The 17,920-nt window shown below is 49.3% G+C and overlaps 1 protein-coding gene across 3 annotated transcripts in view; it reads right to left on the bottom strand.

Moving 5' to 3' along the window:
- DVL1 (dishevelled segment polarity protein 1) overlaps window positions 1–17,920 on the bottom strand; it is a 136,943-nt gene that overhangs the window by 23,939 nt on the left and 95,084 nt on the right. For all 3 annotated transcript variants that reach the window (XM_084822185.1, XM_084822186.1, XM_084822187.1), the window contains 6 exons: window positions 14,455–14,593; window positions 5,491–5,584; window positions 4,592–4,661; window positions 2,682–2,821; window positions 2,091–2,167; window positions 1,312–1,379 (listed from right to left, as the gene is read on the bottom strand). In XM_084822185.1, the coding sequence (XP_084678311.1) occupies window positions 1,312–1,379; window positions 2,091–2,167; window positions 2,682–2,821; window positions 4,592–4,661; window positions 5,491–5,584; window positions 14,455–14,593 (588 nt within the window). The remainder of the gene's footprint in view (window positions 1–1,311; window positions 1,380–2,090; window positions 2,168–2,681; window positions 2,822–4,591; window positions 4,662–5,490; window positions 5,585–14,454; window positions 14,594–17,920) is intronic.

The following is a 17,920-nucleotide window of genomic DNA, read 5'->3' as shown; positions in this document are numbered from 1 at the left end:
TCAGGGGAAAGGAGGCTGGGGAAAGGCTGGGCAAAGGGGGGCTGGGCAAAGGGGGTGGCCATCTGGGGAACACACAAGCAGAGAGATATCAAAAGGGGCATGCCGGGGAAGCAAGGGGCTCTATGACAGAGTATGGGATGCAGGGTGTTAAGGGTAGGTCAACTGAAGGGCCTTGTTCTCCCTCCCTCTCATGGAGAGTGGCTAGCCACTGAAAGGCAGGGCAAGGCTGGGTGGCCGTAATGGTACCATCAGGCCCAGGAGTTCAGAGCAGAGGCCCACTCAGCAAGACTGCCCACAAACACAGCAGGGCCAGCTGAAGACATTTGGAAGGAAGTGATTGAATATGCAATACCATCGTATAAATATATACATTAAATATGTATGTGTGTGTGTGTGTGTGTGTGTGTGTGTGTATATATATATATATATATATATATATATATATATATGAGAAGTATGTAACATAAAAAAGTAATAGCTGAAAATGCACATATCCCCCACAGGCTAAAGCATGAAAGTGCGCATTTTGGGGGGATTTGTGCATTTGGGGGGTGATTTACGCATTTTTGCAAATGCAAATTTCAGAAATTGGAAAAAACATACGATTCCATTAATGAGCAGATGACAGGCCATCCGCGAAATGCAGACAGAATGGATTTTACAAAATCGATAACCTGCTAGCTGCGGTACAACGGCCCAGCTAGGTGGCCCTGGGAACCTCACATGCCCAGCATGAAGGCCTAAGTCGTGCAGCCGCCAGCAGCAGGGAGAGGGATTTTTGACCCATCTCTCCTGCACTGTTTCCCTGGTCAATGCCTCCTCCCCTCCGTTGCTGTTTGCCCTCAGGAGGGGTAATACTATACTCCCCACATATACACACGTCAAACAGAAGCTAGAAGGAGGCAATTTTCATTGGGAAACTGCAGGAATCAAGGGTTAAGCAACACTCCCAACCCTGAAGAAATTGGCAGAGCTCCATAAATTTATCTGGATTAAGAAAAAGAAAGAGAGAGAGAGAGAGAGAGAGAGAGAGAGAATGGTTACAGATCTTGCATTCACAGTGCACTTTCCATGCAAGATGTAAGATGCAAGATCACATCTTGTGGTGGTGAATTCCATAGCTTAAATGAGGTAGGCTGTTTTAAAAATAGTATTTGCTTTGGTCAGTCCCGATTCCATTACCAACCGGTTTCACTGGGAGGTCCCTGAGATCAAAACTTTCCCTCTTCCCGCCTCATCTGATAAACCTTGTGACAGTCAAAGCTGTGAGTCCCTTAATTCAGAAGGCTGTTACGGTGGTGGCTGACTCACCCCTGGGGATTGTGAAATAGCTCCTGGGCGTAGGGTCCCAGCATTTGGCCACTGTTAGACTGATGGGGCTGGAAAACAAATGAAGGAGAAAAGAATAAAGCCATGGAAATTACTTTCTTGCATCCTGCTGATGGCTGCCTGCCCTCCTTCTCATCAACCACATCGTTCCAGGTTTCTAGTCTCGCAACCTCTCTGGCTCTCGATTCTAGGCTGAACTACATGCTCAACAACAACAAAACCACACTGTGGAGTCCTTCCTGGACTACACTGCTTCAAACTGAGGGCAGTGGTGGTGGGAGGAGTATAGTTTGAATGCTCTCCTATGCAAAACTGAAAAAGTACAAACAAATACACACACACACCCCACTTGTAGAAAAGTAGCATCTCCAGGAGAAAGGTCTGCATCTTGAAATACTAGTTTTCTACATGCAGGAAGGGTGTTTAAAAAAAAAAATTACTGGTGGAGCATTCAGAATGTGATCTCCCAGCGTCTTCTCCTCCCTCGCCTCCCGTTCACAGCCTGAAATGGTACAGCCCCAGGATTTTCCTGTGTAAATTAAGTATCAACCCATACATATTGTGGGGGGCTCATAAGGAATAGCTGCCTCTTCCTAGTATCTGCCACCTGAGACAGCCGCCTCCACTTTGCCCAATGGTTGGGCCAGCCCTCTGTCTGTGCAGTCTCTCAGTTGAACACAGGGCTGAATTTGGGTGTTTCTTCTCACCACTAATAGCCATTAACTGCAGGAGGAGGCCTGCTGCAGAACTCACTCACTCACCCTGGCTTGGAGACGATTTCCCGCAACACCCGCACTGCGTCGTCATTGCTCATGTTCTCAAAGTTCACCTCGTTTACCTGGAATGCACCACAAAGAGGTTGTATCCCCTGGAACTCCTTTCCAAGTCATCAACTAGAGCCCTGCTCTGACGGCCTGTGCCTGCCTCCATTAACCAGGTGCCCTCCAGAAGTTGTTGGACTACACCTCCCAGCATTCTTGACCACTGGCCATGCTGGCTATGGCTGATGGGTCTTGAAGTCCAAAAGATCTGGAGGGCACCGATGCAGTTAGAGGCCAGAAGCAAGTGGCCCACGGATTATAGGTGTGTTTGGGGACTAAAGTCAATGGACTGTACTCTTCAGAACAGGGATGGAGAATGTCTAGCCCTCCAGATATTGTTGGACCACAACTCCCACTCATCCCTGACTCTTAGCCAGGCTGTCAGGGGTTGATGGGAAGTGCAGTCCAAAGGATCTGGAGGGCACCGTATTGGGGAGGGAAACGAAAGCTTCAAAGGCGAGGCATCCTAGAGGCACAGTCCATGGCTGCCCCCCACAACTGGGGAACGCCAAGACCCCCGGGGACACCAACCTGTAAGAGCATGTCCCCTGGTTCGATCCGTCCGTCAGCCGCCACGGCCCCACCCTTCATGATGGAGCCAATGTAGATGCCGCCATCTCCCCTGTCGTTGCTCTGGCCTACGATGCTGATTCCCAGGAAGTTGTATTTTTCTGAAACAACAAGGAGGAGGAGGAGGAGGAAGAAGAAGAAGACACAAGGATGTTGCTGATGACATTCTGAAGCAGCCTTCCTCAACCTAGTTGAGAGCCAGTGTAGTGTAGTGGCGAAAGTGACGGACTGGGAGCCGGGAGATCCGGGTTCTAGTCCCCACTTGGCCATGGAAGCTCCCTGGGTGACTTTGGGCCAGTCACAGACTCTCAGCCCAACCCACCTCACAGGGTTGTTGTTGTGAGGATAAAACGGAGAGGAGGAGGATAATGTAACCCGCCTTGGGCTCCTTGCAAGAGGAAAAAAGGTGGGATAGAAATGCAACAAATAAATAAATAAATACCCTAGGCCCTTTCCAGATGTGTTGGACTACAACACCCATCATTCCCAGCCTGTAGGGAGAGCACAAGGCAAGTGGAAGCCGCTGCTCCTTCTCTTGTACTCCTGAGAGAGGGCGGGCACACCGGCAGCAAAAACAAGGAGGAACAGCTATAGGGCCAGGGGATTTGAGGGGCAGCAGAGGGGGTCCTGTGGGAACGTGAGCCTCGGCAGATGCCCGGTAATGCTGACTCTGCACCAACAGCACAGAACCACTCCTGCCTCTCACACACTTACATAGCCCTCCCCTTCCTTCCTGTCTTTGGCTCCGCCTATCCTCTTCCTGTCTTTGGCTCCGCCTACCCTCTCACCCTGGCAGAAAGAGAAGGGAAAGAACATCCTCTAACAATGCCAAGAGGGATCAGAAAAAAACAGCTGCAGGGCTGGAAACCAAAATCAAAAAAGGAACAGCTGCACCAATTGAATTCCCAAAGTGTTTCGACACAGGTCTTTATCAAGGGAATTACAAACTCTTACAGACCGTTCTGGAGGATTCCCTCTCCCTTTCTTCATCCAAAGAAGACACTAAGGGAAAGGGAATCTTCCAGAAAAGTATCTAAGAGTTTGTAATTCCCTTGATAAAGACCTGCATCGAAACGCAATGGGTATTCAATTGGTGCAGCTGTTCCTTTTTTGATTTAAAGACCATCCTCTCCCAGAGACCTTGGATAGTCACTGCCAGTTGAAGTACACAATACTGGGCCACATGGACAAAGAGTCTGATGTCCCGACTTCTAAGTGTCTCCCTTCCTTAAGATGTTCACCTTGTGTTACAGCCCCTATTTCTGGAACCCCCTTCCAAACTCCTTCCCAAAGCCCCAAGACCTTTACCCTGCCTTCCCTGGCAACAGTGCAACAGTCCCTCCACCCTCCAGCCCACATGGGGCCGGCCCTCCCAAGAAGCAGGGAAAGGCACCTGCATTAGGTGGCAGAGCAGGAGTGGATGGCATTTTCTGCAGCGAGATTGCAGCTGGCAGGGCTCTCTAAGGCAGCCGCCAATCCTGTCTGGCTAGCTGTGCAGAGGACTGCTCAGCCAGCAAAAGCGGCTGTGAGGGCCTTGTGAGAGCTTGCCCGGATCTCATGGAAGCTCACCCCAGGTAAGCTCTCACGGGACTTCCACAGCTGTTTCGTCTAGCTGCACATCTCTCCACGTGGGTTAGGTGAACAGAAGGTGGGTGGTGGCACATGTTTGCTCCCGCTTCAGGCAGCGAGAGAGCTTGTGCCGGAGCTGAACCCCCATGTGTGGTTCTTCCCTCTCAGCTACACAGATTTCCTGCCTCCCTGTTGGCAGTTGCACACATTTTCAGCATCCCGTGTCTGAACCTTCGCCCTCATCATTTAGAACAATCACGAACATGCCATGACATAACAGCAGCTCAGCCAATGGAGCTTACCCATGTTGAGGGTGACAGTGATGATGTTCAGGGACATGGTGGAGTCCGTGATGCTGCTGAAGGAAGACGACTAGAAAACACAAAACGGGAGAGGCAGGTAAGAGTCCACAGCTGCAGCAGTTCAGAACACAGCTGTCTGAACGGCCAACAGGGGAAGCTTATCAACAGAAAACCATAAGACCTAACAATAATATGCTCAATTTGTTTCTTCTGTTGGTAAAATAGTAAGTACCTGGGGCTAAAAACAATAAAACTGACTTGACTAGGTTATCTATAATAATAAAAGAAGATGTCTATCTGTCAGCGCCATAGTGCCAAGACCATGAAACCTAGAGGCCTGAAATTTGGCATGCATACTAAGGGGACCCTAGGGGTGTGCATCTCAGGGGTATTTTGTTTTATAATATATTAATTTAAATGTGTTTATGTGGTTGAAGTGTGCAGTAACATCTTCAGCCACTCGGGGACATCTTCCCTAACTAGCACATAGCTTTGCAATCCATAAAGTTTGAAGCCAGGGGAGATGAGAAGGCCGAGGGACAGAGTTATAGGCCTGCCCACTCCCTACTGCTGTTGGGCAGCCCCCCTCAAGGGAATGGAGTGGACAGACCCCTCCCTCAGGGGGCTAGAGGGGTGCACCAGAGCAGAGGCCATGCCTAGGGATGCCAGCATCCATGGCTTCCCTCAACTGGGTCAGTTCACTTGCAGCCTTCGCTGTACCCAAACAAGAGCTACTCCCACCTGTGCGAAGCAGATCCGTCCACTAGCATGCAATAAACCCGACTGACAATCAAACTGACTAGGAATTTGCCCCCATCCCTAGCCTGATCCAGCAAAGTAGAAGGTTTTCTTGGTATGATCCTAAGCAAGAGCGCAAATGCAGCATCACGCAGGCGTACCCTGTCGATCTGTCGCATCTTCTGTTTCCTCCGCCGGCGTTTGTGTTTCCGGATGAGACGGGACGAAGTGCTTTGTTCCGTGGAGCTGCTCAACCTGGGAAGGGGGACGACAAAGTCCGAAAATGTTCAGAGCACATTTCAGCGCGAGCGGATCCGGTCACGGACATGCCTCTCCCTCGCTCGGAGCTGTCGAGCCAGTTGTCAGTCAAAAGGCTAAAGCAGGCAGCAGGGTCGGGAAACAGGCAAATTCCTGTAGCCGTGTGAGTGCCCGTGCTGGAGTTGTTGCAAGCAAAATCTAGGCACAGCCTGCCCTGAGCACACTTCCCCTGCCAGGGCTGGTCCTGCCATGAGGCTCAGTGAGCCTCTTCCCTCAGGCGGCAGATCGGGAGGGGCGGCAGAAACAGCACAGTTCCCACTGCTCGGCCGCCAGCAGAAGCAGCGGCCATTTTAAGTGGCTGCCGTTTTACATCCCCCAAAATGCAATTTATTTATTTATTTATTTATTTATTATTAAATTTATTAATCGCCCATCTGGCTGGTCACCCAGCCACTCTGGGCGATGTACAACATACAATAAAAACAGTTTAAAACAATAAAATTCTACAATAAAAACATTTTCTAAAATACCCTAACCCACCCCAAATGCCTGCCTGAACAACAATGTTTTTAATGCATGACGGAAGCTCATTAAAGAGGGGGCATGACGGAGTTCCCTAGGGAGGGAGTTCCACAGAGTGGGGGCCACCACAGAAAAGGCCCTCTCCCTCGTCCCCACCAGTCTGTTCCCCACTGTTCCCCACCTGACATGGTGGTGGGCATTGCATTTGGGGAGCGGGAGGTTAAAATGGCAGCTACCCGCTGCTGTGGCACTTGCTCTGAAGCCAAGCGGGATCTCAGCTCCTAAGTTAAGATTTTGCCGCCACTGGGCACGCTGTCCTGGTTGGGTGGGGTGTGTTGGAGTGATCACCAGTGGCAGGAGCATGGGTGGAGGCTATGGGGGCATTATTATCATCATCATTATATCCCGCCATTTCCCCAGTATTGGGACACAAGGTGGCTTTACAACATTAAAACTCGTACAATTAAAACCTATAAATAGAAGTCTAAATAGAAGTATACAAAAGTTACAAATATAATTAAAGCATCAATAATATTAGAATTGTATAAAATATCAAAATGTTAAAAGACCACAAGCAATACAGTATCCATCCGTCCTATTCTCACAGGTCCAGACTAGCTATCCCCAAAGGCCTGCCGGAACAAGGAAGTGTTTACATGACTGTGAAAACAAATCAAGGAGGGTGCCGCTCTCGCCTCCCTGGGAGTTCCAGAGAGGTGGGGCAGCCACTGAGAAGGCCCTGTCCCGCGTTCCCACCAGATGTGCCTGTGATGGTGGCGGGACAAGTTTTAATTAATGGGGGGGGAGTCCTTGCTTGCCTGCCCACCTCAGGGTGGCTGGGTTTGCCCTCACCTCAGTTCTACACACACTCAGCCCAGTTGCAAAGAACTCTTGTGCAAACCGACAGAGACGGTGCTTTGGATGGTGGCTGGAGCCTTAAGCCCACCTCTGCAGGTTCTTGCAGGAGGAGGCCTTTGTGCCCCCCCATTTTCCCACAAGCTGCTGTTCAGCAGCCTTGGTGGGGGGATGATTGGGTTTTTCTGAGCATTCTTTCTGAGTCCTTGCAAAAGCCCTCAAGATTTTGCAAGTCCTCGAAGAAAAGGCTTGCTAAAACCTGGATCCATTTGGACTTGAAGCCAGGGAGGGGTGTCATGGGGAGGAAATGGAGTGTCTGGACTCCTGAACTGAAGCTCTCCACACTCCTACATTTGGTTGCAGGTCCCAGTCATGGATCACTAACCCATCTTTCCAGATCCAGCTTCCCTCTTCAATCCAAAACCCGCTTTCCACTTTCCACAGCATATATCAACATTAAGCATGCCAGAACTTTCTGGCGCTAGCTCCAGGGAATTTCTGGAGTAGACTAGTGGTGACAGGGGAGGTTAATCACCTAAAATTACTGCTGGGTTTAATGAGGATAAATTTACAGCCTCCTCCACCTCCGAGAGCAAGAGATAACATTCTCTGTCCCAAACTACCCCCTTGGCTAAGCATAAATCAAACCTGATTTAAGAGCTGGAAGGTCAAAGGTGCCCCCTGGCTCTTTCAGTACTTATGGGTGGTCTTGACTCCGTTACCCAGAAACAAACGCACAGCAACTCAAACCAAGTTAACTTGAAGCTTTGGTTCTCACATAGAAAGCTAGTATGGGAGTGGAGAAGGCAAGAACCCTTCCGCCCACTGTGCGAGTTTTCTACATGCAGGGAGGTTTTGTGGAGGTGCAACAGCTCATCGATTCATCAGTTAGATCACACAGTTAAAAGCCTTCTGACTAAGGAAACATTTCAAAGTGCTGGTGTTAACCTTTGAAACCCTACATCAGGGGTCCCCAAGGCAGCACCCGTGGGTGCCACGGAGCCCATAGGTGCCCCCAAGTTCACCAACAAAGGGGTCCCCAACATGGTGCCTATTGGCACCTGAAAAGAAGTTTTAATTGTTTTCTATTTTTTATTTTTCTGTTTTTTAATTATATGTACATGGATATGTATGCAATGCATGTACCTTTCTAGCAATTTTACATATGTCTCAACAAAAGCTGACCAAATATCCAAATAAGTATGCCTTTGAAGTCGGTGTCTATATGCCACCCATTCAAATACTGAAAGCGTTGTAAGATCCTCATCCATTGCGTGATAGGAGGTGAGTGTTTGCAATCCTTCCAGGGTTGCAAAATCAGCCTTTTAGCTGTCAAAACGGCACGGAGAATCCATTTATGCTGGCCATTTGTTAACTTCCATGAAGCAGGTAAATAATGTAGAAAAGCATGTACATCCATGAATATTAAAGACTGTTGCAGTACAAACTTTATCTGTGTAATAACCTCCCCATAAAAAGAAGCAACTACTGGACATGGCCAGAACATATGTTTAAAAGAAGCATTAGCTGTATTGCACCGCCAGCAATTAGCTGAATTAGACAATCCCGTATTAAAGAGATGTTGCAGTGTCCAACAGAAAGGGAAGCAATGTTTTTGGTGACTAAGACACAGCCTAAGGTCCATAAGATCTAAGATCCATAAGGTAAGGTAAGGTAAGGTAAGGTAAGGTAAGGTAAGGTAAGGTAAGGTAAGGTAAGGTAAGGTAAGATCTTAGTTCCACAAGATCCACAAGATAAGATCCATATAAGATCCATAAGATAAGATCTAAGATCCATAAGATAAGATCCAAAAGATCTTACATGCATAAGATCCACAAGATCTAAGATCTAATAAGACGCAGCCTAAGATCCATAGACATGACAGGTAGATACCAAAGCAGTGATCCACTGACTTGGCATTTTGGGGTGGCACATCCATCATGGTCTCAACTTCCCAAATGCTCCCACAGGTCCAAAAAGATTGGGGACCCCAGCCCTAACTTATAGAGTAGTGCCGTGGAGCCAGGGCTCCCAGGAACGCAGCGCCAGCACCCACACCTATCTTTGGAGGGACGCCGACATCATTTGCCACCCCCCTCAGACCCCCTGCTCCCTCTGAGCTCAGCTGCAATCCTCACGCTAACTGGTGGGGGAACGGATCTTTCTTGCAACGCTATATTGTTCCCTGTTGTCATTCAAAGTATTTGGGGGTGGCTTAGTGTTGAATGGGCAATGAGCTTTAGAAAAGGCCTGTTCCCGAGGGAGATAGAATTGCTAGAACTGGTTTCCTGATATGGATCGACACCGCTGCCTGCATTTCTGGACTCTCCTTGGGGGCGTGGCTAGGGGGATTTTCATGATGAGCGCCTGCACTTCAGAATTTACCTCCACATCACAGCCTAAATGGCCAGGTGACCTGAAGGACCGTCTCCGTCCATATATATCTGCTTGGACCTTAATATCACCTTCTCTAAGTCCCCTCATCCCAACTGAGGCAAACTGGGCAGCCACTAGGGAGAGGGCCTTTTCAGTGGTAGCACCCAGTTGTGGAATGTGCTCCTTCCAAAAGCTCACCTAAGGCACAATCCCAGCTGATCCTTCTAAGAACGGTGTCTTTAAAAACTGGTGCTAGAGTTTGCTTTTTTCCTCCTCCCTCCCCATTGCCTTTTCCTTTCGTGCCATGTCCTTTAGATCGTTAGCCTGAAGGGCTGTTAAACAGAAGAGGGCTGCTGTCACGTTCCTTCATCTTCTCCCTTCGCGATCAACACGCTCCAGGAAACAAAGTTTCAGGCCAACACTGCTTTATTAGTAAACGACTCGCTTCTTTACAAGTGCAGATTCTAGGAAACTCTCGGACTGCACAGAACCAGCTAATCCACACAACTACGGATATCAGCAGAGGGGATGAAGGGGAAGTGAGAGAGGTTGCCAGCAGTCCGGGCAAGATTGCTGTTCACCCTGGGAACATTTTGACCTGCAACTCTTCAGCTCCCTCCAAGCAGCAACTGAGCACAAGTCCCAGTTCAAGCTCCGGCTGCACCCGGCCGCGAGGTGACACACGGCTGCGGTCAAAGGCAGAGGACCAAAAGCAGACCTCGTCCCTCAAAAGGACGGAAGGGAAGCGGAAGGGGGAACAATGAGCAGCTTGAGATAGGCAGCCTGAAACAGTGAGCTCACTCGACATGTTTACACTGCAGCATGAGAGCGGAGGGGGCATCGGGAGGGTGCTGCATCCTCCCCCCAACCTTGTGCCCTTCAGATGTAGAATCATAGAATCACAGAAGAGTAGGGCTGGAAGGGGCCTACAAGACCAGCGAGTCCAACCCCCTGCTCAGTGCAGGAATCCAGGTCAGAGCATCCCTGACAGGTGGCTGTCCAGCCTCGTCTTGAAGGCCTCCAGGGTGGGAGAGCCCACTGCCTCCCTAGGTAGCTGGTTCCTTGGTCGTATTGCTCTAACAGCCAGGAAGCTTTTCCTGATGTTCAGCCGGGATCTGGCTTCCTGTCACTTGAGCCCATAATTCCGTGTCCATTTTTTCCCCCAAAGGGAAGCCCAAGCTTTGAAAGAAAGAAAAAAACCAGACCCCAAAGATTCAGGGTTAGTTGTTTGCCGCAGATTCTAAATCAGCACCGAGAGCTCTGCTGGATCAGACCAAATGGTCCATTTAGCTCAGGGGTGCAGGACCTCTGGTGTGGGGGCCAAAGCTGCCCCTCTGGGGTGGCCTAAGTGGTCACACCCCCTCCCCTAGCTTCACCCATTTACCCCCCCCCCCACGCGCAGCCCGATCGTTTGGTGATCTCCCGGCTTTTGTGCAGTTCCTTCCCCATTTGAAAAGCTTGAAATGCCTCCACTATGGCTCAGTTACTATTAGTAAGAGCTCAACGCTAAAATATGCACTGATTTTTTGGCCCCAGAGGCCGGCCCCCACCCACCACTGGAATGCGGCCCCCAACAGCTTCTCCATACTGGAATATGGGACCTTGGGCTGAAAGAGGCCATAGACCATTCACATATACAAAACAAGTAAACAACTAAAACATAGTAGGGCAGACACAACATCAGGTCAAAATCTAAAATGGTTAAAACTAAAATATATTCACAGTATATTATTTAAAATGCATTTAAATTCATTTGAGATGTGCTGCTTCCACATTTAAATAAAGAATTATGATCGGAGAATTAAAACCGCTAAAAGACCATTAAAACAAGGCATTCACAAAACAGTCAACTGCATTGTCAGAAATGAAATTTGCACGAATTGTTGATGCTTCCAAAGCAAAGAGAGAGACCTTGTGAGTTAGGGTGGGATCTGTATGGGGAATCTTCTGTGGAATAGTGTTACAGTACAGATAAGACAAAATGAAAGCCAGAAATTTAGACCTTGGCTCAGAGTATAAAGGGCAGGACAGCAAACCATGTAGAAGACCTTCAATCTCTGGAGCATCACAAATGCATAAACATTGAGCCCGAAGAACTGGAGAATATCTGCCATCAATCATTGCTGTTGGCCTAGTTTGAAAACGAAGAGCAGTAAAAGCTTGCCTAAGTTTTGAGAAAGTAAGCTTTGTCACATAGGTGGCTCTTTGGTGGTCATATTTGTAAAACCTGTGCCATTTTGAGAAGTACTGAATTATTATCATATCCTGTTGACCTGATCCCATAAGGTACGTAGGTGGTATTATCCCCATTTTACAGACTGGAAAGGGAGGCTGAGAGAGAAACAGAGACTTGCAATGTTCACGGCAGACGGGAGGGGATTTCCCGACTCTCTGCTCAGATGTGATGCTACTCCAGCTCAAATAGACAGAAAGATTCAGCTTAAAATATGGGTTCAAATGGTCTCTTAATCACAAAGCCCACTGGGCAACCTTAGGGCCACGGCCACCTCAAATGGGATAGCTTCAAAGACGATGCTGCCCTGAACCTCTTGGAAGGAAGAAGGATACAAATGTTTAATTTTGTGTCATTGTTTTTAAAGGGAAGCCCATGCTTTGGAAGGGAAAAACAGTCCCCAGAGAGTCAGGTTTTAACTGATCATGAAAACCTTTAGGGCAGCTCTGTTGGACCAGACCAAAATGTCCACCTATCTAGGGCGGTGTCCCATTTCCCACAGTGGCCAACCTGACACCTCTGAGAAGCCCATAAGAGTAGCTTCTCCCCAGAAGCCAGCCTCTCTGACCCCAAGACCTTTCCTTAACCCCGGCTGGCTGCAATGATTCAGCAGCAAGCGAAAAAAGCACTTGGTATACGCCTGGAGACACTCTTGCAAAGCTTTTTAAAACCCATTTCCCCCAAGCACTGAGGCAGTAAACCCAAGTCAAGTGTGGATTTAAAATGAACACACACACACACAGAGAAAGAAAAAACCCTGAGTACTCACGCAGGTGGTGCCTGAGGGACATTGCCCCTTCCCAACGGAACGTGGCCATTTCCGGCTGGATCCGTCTTTCCCAGCCCCACAAACCCCCTGCCCCGACGCCCAGCTTCAGGCTCCTCCTTTCGCAGTGCCAGACAGAAGCTTTGTTATTTCGCTCCTCTCATGCCATTTGTGCACAAAACCAGCCCCTTCCACTGCTTCCTCCCTCCCACCACCGCTGCCGTCCTCCCTCAAGCCTCCCGCTGATGGAATGTCTCATCCGCTTATGAACATCATCTCTCTAATATTAAACAACATACCTTGGCACATTCCACTCCTGTGCTCTGGCTGGCCGGCATGTGCCAAGGGAACCTACCCCAGCTCCAGGAGCAGGGAGAGAAAGCCCCAGCAGCAACAGAAGCTGCTGCCTCCGCCTCTGGGGCCTTGTCTTTTATTTATTTTTTTCCCTAAAGGGAGCGATAAGATCAAGCTCGCCGGCGGGGGGCTGTTATTAAAACACACACTGGGATTTAGCTGGACCCAGCGTGCCATGCTCCAGTAACCACCTTAATCCTATCCCAGTACATATCTTGCTGCTGTGGAAATATTTGTTTCCTTTACAAAAAACAGGGGAAATGTGGGGAGGGGGGACAAATAAAGATACTGTGTTCCCTTAGGAGGCCTAAAAGAAAGCCAGTGTGGCACAGTGGTTAGAGTGTTGGACTACGACTCGGGAGATCTGGGTTCTAGTCCCTGCTCGGTCATGAAGCTCACTGGAGGACTTTGGGCCAGTCACTGACTCTTCTACCCCACGGGGTTGTTGTGAAGGTAAAATGGAGAGGAGGAGGATCACGTAAACCGCCTTGGGCTCCTTGTAACCACCTTAATCCTATCCCAGTACATATCTTGCTGCTATGGAAATATTTGTTTTCTTTACAAAAAACAGGGAACGTCACACCCAGAACATCCCAAGTTCAGCCTCTCTGATCTCTCCAGGTTTGCATATGGCCAATTTTGGTTTTTAAAAAGAACCAGTGACCCCGGGTGGGGTCAGAAGGCAGGTCATGTGGAGCTGGGACAGAATCATCTGTGTCAGGGGGTAGGATGGGCCCTATTGTCGGCTCTAGGTTTCGGGGGGCACTAGAACAAGAGATGCCCTCGGGGGGACCTCCCCTCAAGAAGTCCCCCCCCACTGCTGTACTTGCCCACGGGAAGCCCACAAGCAGGGCATGAGCTTAACAGCACCCTCCTGCCCATGTTCCCCAGCGATTGGTGTACATAGGCTCACTGCCTCTGGTACTGGAGGTGGCACGTAGCCATCAGGACTAGTCGCCATTGATAGCCTTCTCCTCCAGGAATTTATCTAACCCCCTTTTGAAGCCATCCAAAGTGGTGGCCATCACTACGTCTTGTGGTCACGAATTCCATAGCTCAACTCGGCGCTGTGTGAAGGCCTTCCTTTGATCTGTCCTGAATCTCCCACCAGTCAGCTTCATGGGATGGCCCCACTGGGTCCTGGAATTATGAGAGAGGGAGAAAAACATCTCCCTGTCCACTTTCTCCTCACTATGCATAATTTTATACACCACAGTCCTATGCATGTTTAGACCTTTGTAACTGCCCAGAAAGCATCAGCTATGGGGTGGTAGAGAAATGTTGTTGTTGTTGTTGTTGTTGTTATTAATAATAATAATAATAATTAGAAAAGTCCTATAACTCCCAGCATTCCCCAGCCAACCATGCTGGTTAGGGCATGCTGGGAGCTGTAGGACATTTTTCCTGTCTAAACATGCATAGGATTGCGCCCTAAGTGTATAAGTGAATTTAGGATTTATTGCTTTATTTTGCTCCACAATCTATCATTTCACACTTACTTCCTTTGAGGCCCATTTCCCAACACCCGCGGTGGAGAGATCCCTTTGGAGCTCTTTGCAATCCTTTTGTTCTGCTTTGAGCCCCCTGAATAATTCGGTGCTGTTAGCAAACTCCACTGTGCTGGCTGCGGGTAATGGGAGATCAACATCCCGCAGATTATGTGTCGGGGAAGTCTGATCTAACACGCAGCCTTGTTGGGCTTGCTGTTCCTTCTTAACGGAAGCAGCCCACGCCTTGGAAACGGAGCCTGCGTCTCCATACCTGCTTGTATTTTCGTCATCGTCGGAGTCTACGAAACTGCTGGACTCCAGTTCGCTGCTCATCACCGTAGAGGAGCTGTCGTAGCCGGGCGGGTGCTCCCGGCGCCTGTCGAACTTTGGGTGACCGTTGATGCGGGAGACTGTGGGGAGGAAGACAAAGCATTAACAGGCAGGCATTAGGCTGAGATAGGGTGGTGCCGGATGGTTGCAGGCAGGCAGTGGGTATACTCCCTGGCATGGCAGCCAGCGTGGTACAGTCAGGGCCGGCCCTACCATTAGGCAGACTGAAGCAGTTGCCTCAGGTGGCAGATGCTGGGAGGTGGCAGCAAGGTGTTGGAGGAGAGACCTGTGGTCCATGCACAGGGGTGTTGCTAGGCATGTGGCCCCGTCCATAAATAAGAAATCTGCATAAGATGGGCATATCCCCCTGAAAATCTCCCTGACTGCCAATTAGGCTTTTAGAAAAGCCACCAATGGAGGCATTTTCTTCTAAGCTTAATTCCCATGCAGGGGGAGGCTTAACCCTCCCCTCCCCAGCTGTGATCCCCCTTGAAAATCACCCTCTGCTTGGCAATTAAGCTGGAAGAAAGCCCATCTTCCATTGGCACCAATGGACACTCAGGCTTCTGGGGAACAGATCTAGGACAGACAGCCCTACATCCCTTAAGCAAGCCTGTTGCCTGATGGGTGGTGCAGGATGCTATGCCATTGCCAGCACTGGAGAAAGACTCAACTGCCATTCTGCTTGGCACCATCTTGCTCTTCAGCTCCAGCAGCAAAATGTCTAGGGACAGCCCCGGTTGACAGGCTCACCACAATTGATGGCAGGTGCCTCCTCCAAGGGAGACTCAGAAGGCGGCAACAAGGGAGAGGGCCTTCTCAGTGGTGGCCCCCCAATTTTGGAATGATCTCCCCAACAAGGCCTGCCTGGCTCCAACATTGTCATGTTTTGGGCACCAGGTTAAGACCTTTCTCTTTTATCAGGTATTTGGCAGCATACGTTGAGTTTTAATCAGGTCCCGGATTAGTCTTATTGATGATGGTTTAAAATTCTTTAGATAGATGAGTGTCTCTGTGTGTGCTGTCTGCTTGTGTGTTTTTATGTAAATGTTTTTTTAAAACTTTTTATACTGTGTTTTTAAATTTATTTATTTATTTAATAAATAAATAAATTTCTTAGTTGCCCATCTGGCCAGTCACCCAGCCGCTCTGGGCGATGTACAGCAATACAAACAGTTTTAAAAGAACAAAATTCTACATTAAAACATCATATTTCTAAAAATACCCTAACCCACCCCAAATGTCTGCCTGAACAACCATGTTTTTAATGTGCAGCGGAAGCTCATTAAAGAGGGGGCATGGTGGAGTTCCCTAGGGAGGGAGTTCCACAGAGTGGGGGCCACCACAGAGAAGGCCCTCTCCCTCGTCCCCACCAGTCTAGCTGTCCTGGCTGATGGGACAGAGAGAAGGCCATCCGAGGCTGATCTTGTTAAGTGGCCTGTCTGGTGTTTCTGGAGGCGCTCCTTAAGATAGGCTGGGCCAGAACCATGTAGGGTTTTAAAGGTCAAAACCAACACCTTGAATTTGGCCCGGAAAACAACTGGTAACCAGTGCAACTCCTTCAGCACTGGAGTGATGTGATCTTGCCAACAGCTGCCTTTAATCAGGCGAGCCGCCGCGTTCTGTACCAGCTTCTGAACCATCTTCAAGGATAACCCCATGTAGAGCGCATTACAGTAGTCTAGATGAGAGGAGACCAGGGCATGCACTACCGATGGGAGCAGATGGTCGGGAAGGAAGGGGTGCAGCCGCCGTATCAGATGGAGTTGGTGAAGTGCAGTCCGGCTCACAGCTGACACCTGAGCCTCCATGGACAGCTGGGAGTCTAAAATGACCCCCAGGCTGCGGACCTGGTCTTTCAAGGGTAGCCGTACCCCATTCAACACCAGGTCAATATCCCCCAACCTCCTCTTGTCTCCCACCAAAAGTACCTCGGTCTTGTCAGGGTTCAGCTTTAGCTTATTCCTCCCCATCAGCCACTCACCGTCTCCAGACGTTTGGATGGCGATTCTACAGCCAACCTTGGTGAAGATTTAAACAAGAGGCAGAGCTGCGTGTCATCCGCATATTGATGACACCGCACCCCAAACCTCCTGATGATAGCCCCCGGCAGCTTCACATAGATGTTAAATAGCATCGGGGAGAGGATGGAACCCTGTGGCACCCCACAAGTGAGTGGCCACGGGTCCAAGACCTCCTCTCCCAGTGCTACCCTCTGGTACCTGCCAGAGAGGAAGGACCGGAACCACCGCAATACGGTGTCTCCAGTGCCCAACCCCTCCAGGCGGTCCAGGAGGATACCGTGGTCAATGGTATCAAAAGCCGCTGAGAGGTCGAGGAGAACAAGGAAGGAGCATTCGCCCTATCCACCAAGGCAACCAAGGCCGTTTCTGTCCCATGCCCAGGCTTGAAGCCCGACTGAAATGGATCTAGATAATTGGCTTCTTCCAAGTGTGCCTTCAACAGCATCGCCACCACCCGCTCAATCACCTTGCCCCAAAATGGCAGATTCGAGAGTGGGCGAAAGTTGTTCAAAACTTGGGGATCCAAGGAGGGCTTTTTAAAGAGCGGTCTTATCACTGCCTCCTTGAGAGGTGATGGCATCACTCCCTCCTCAAGGGAGGCGTTCACTGCCCTGATCCCCTCACCCAGCCTCTCTCTGCAGCTCATAATGAGCCAAGATGGGAAAGGATCAAGTAAGCAGGTTGTCCCCTTCATCAGAAGGAAGAAGCTGGAACCGATCCCACAAACCCGGTTTGCCACAGACCGCCTCTTGCTCACTAACTGTATCTATGGCGCATGGAATAACACTCCTAATCCGATCAATTTTATCTGCAAAGTGCCTTGCCAAGGCCTCACAGGAGGCCTTAGAATGCTCCAGTGCTTCTGGAGCAACTGGACCGACCAGGCTCCAGACTACATGGAATAGCCAGCCTCCTGGTTTAGTTTTTAATGGTTTTTAATCTTTGTAAACCATCCAGAGAGCTTTGGGGTGGTATAGAAATGTAATTATTATTATTATTGTTATTAATAATAATAGCCCAGACAAATGCAACTCCACCTCAATGGAGGTTGCCTTGCCCACTTGTGTGCAAATCTAGAAAGGATTAACAGCCTGGCAGGAGAAAATTCCTTGTGATTTGTTTCGCCTCTGCAATAAAAGAGTCAACATGTTTGGGCACCTCCAAACATCATCCATTTCCCCAAGCCCCGAGCTGCCAAATTCTGGACTGCAAACCCTGGGGAAAGTCCCCCCCAACACACACACACACACCTGAGGTGGATAGAAAGGGACCACTAATCCCAGGTGTCTGATTTTAGACCCCGAGTACAGATTCCCCATTCATTACCAGGTCAATAATTGATCCCAGACATAAAAAAGAAACAAAAATCCCATCCGTTCCCAT

The sequence above is a fragment of the Heloderma suspectum genome, chromosome 15 (assembly GCF_057233095.1).
Source record: "Heloderma suspectum isolate Gila_16-S chromosome 15, 16-S_ref, whole genome shotgun sequence".
Classification (NCBI taxonomy): Eukaryota; Metazoa; Chordata; class Lepidosauria; order Squamata; family Helodermatidae; genus Heloderma; species Heloderma suspectum.
This window is presented reverse-complemented; position numbering and strand designations above follow the sequence as displayed.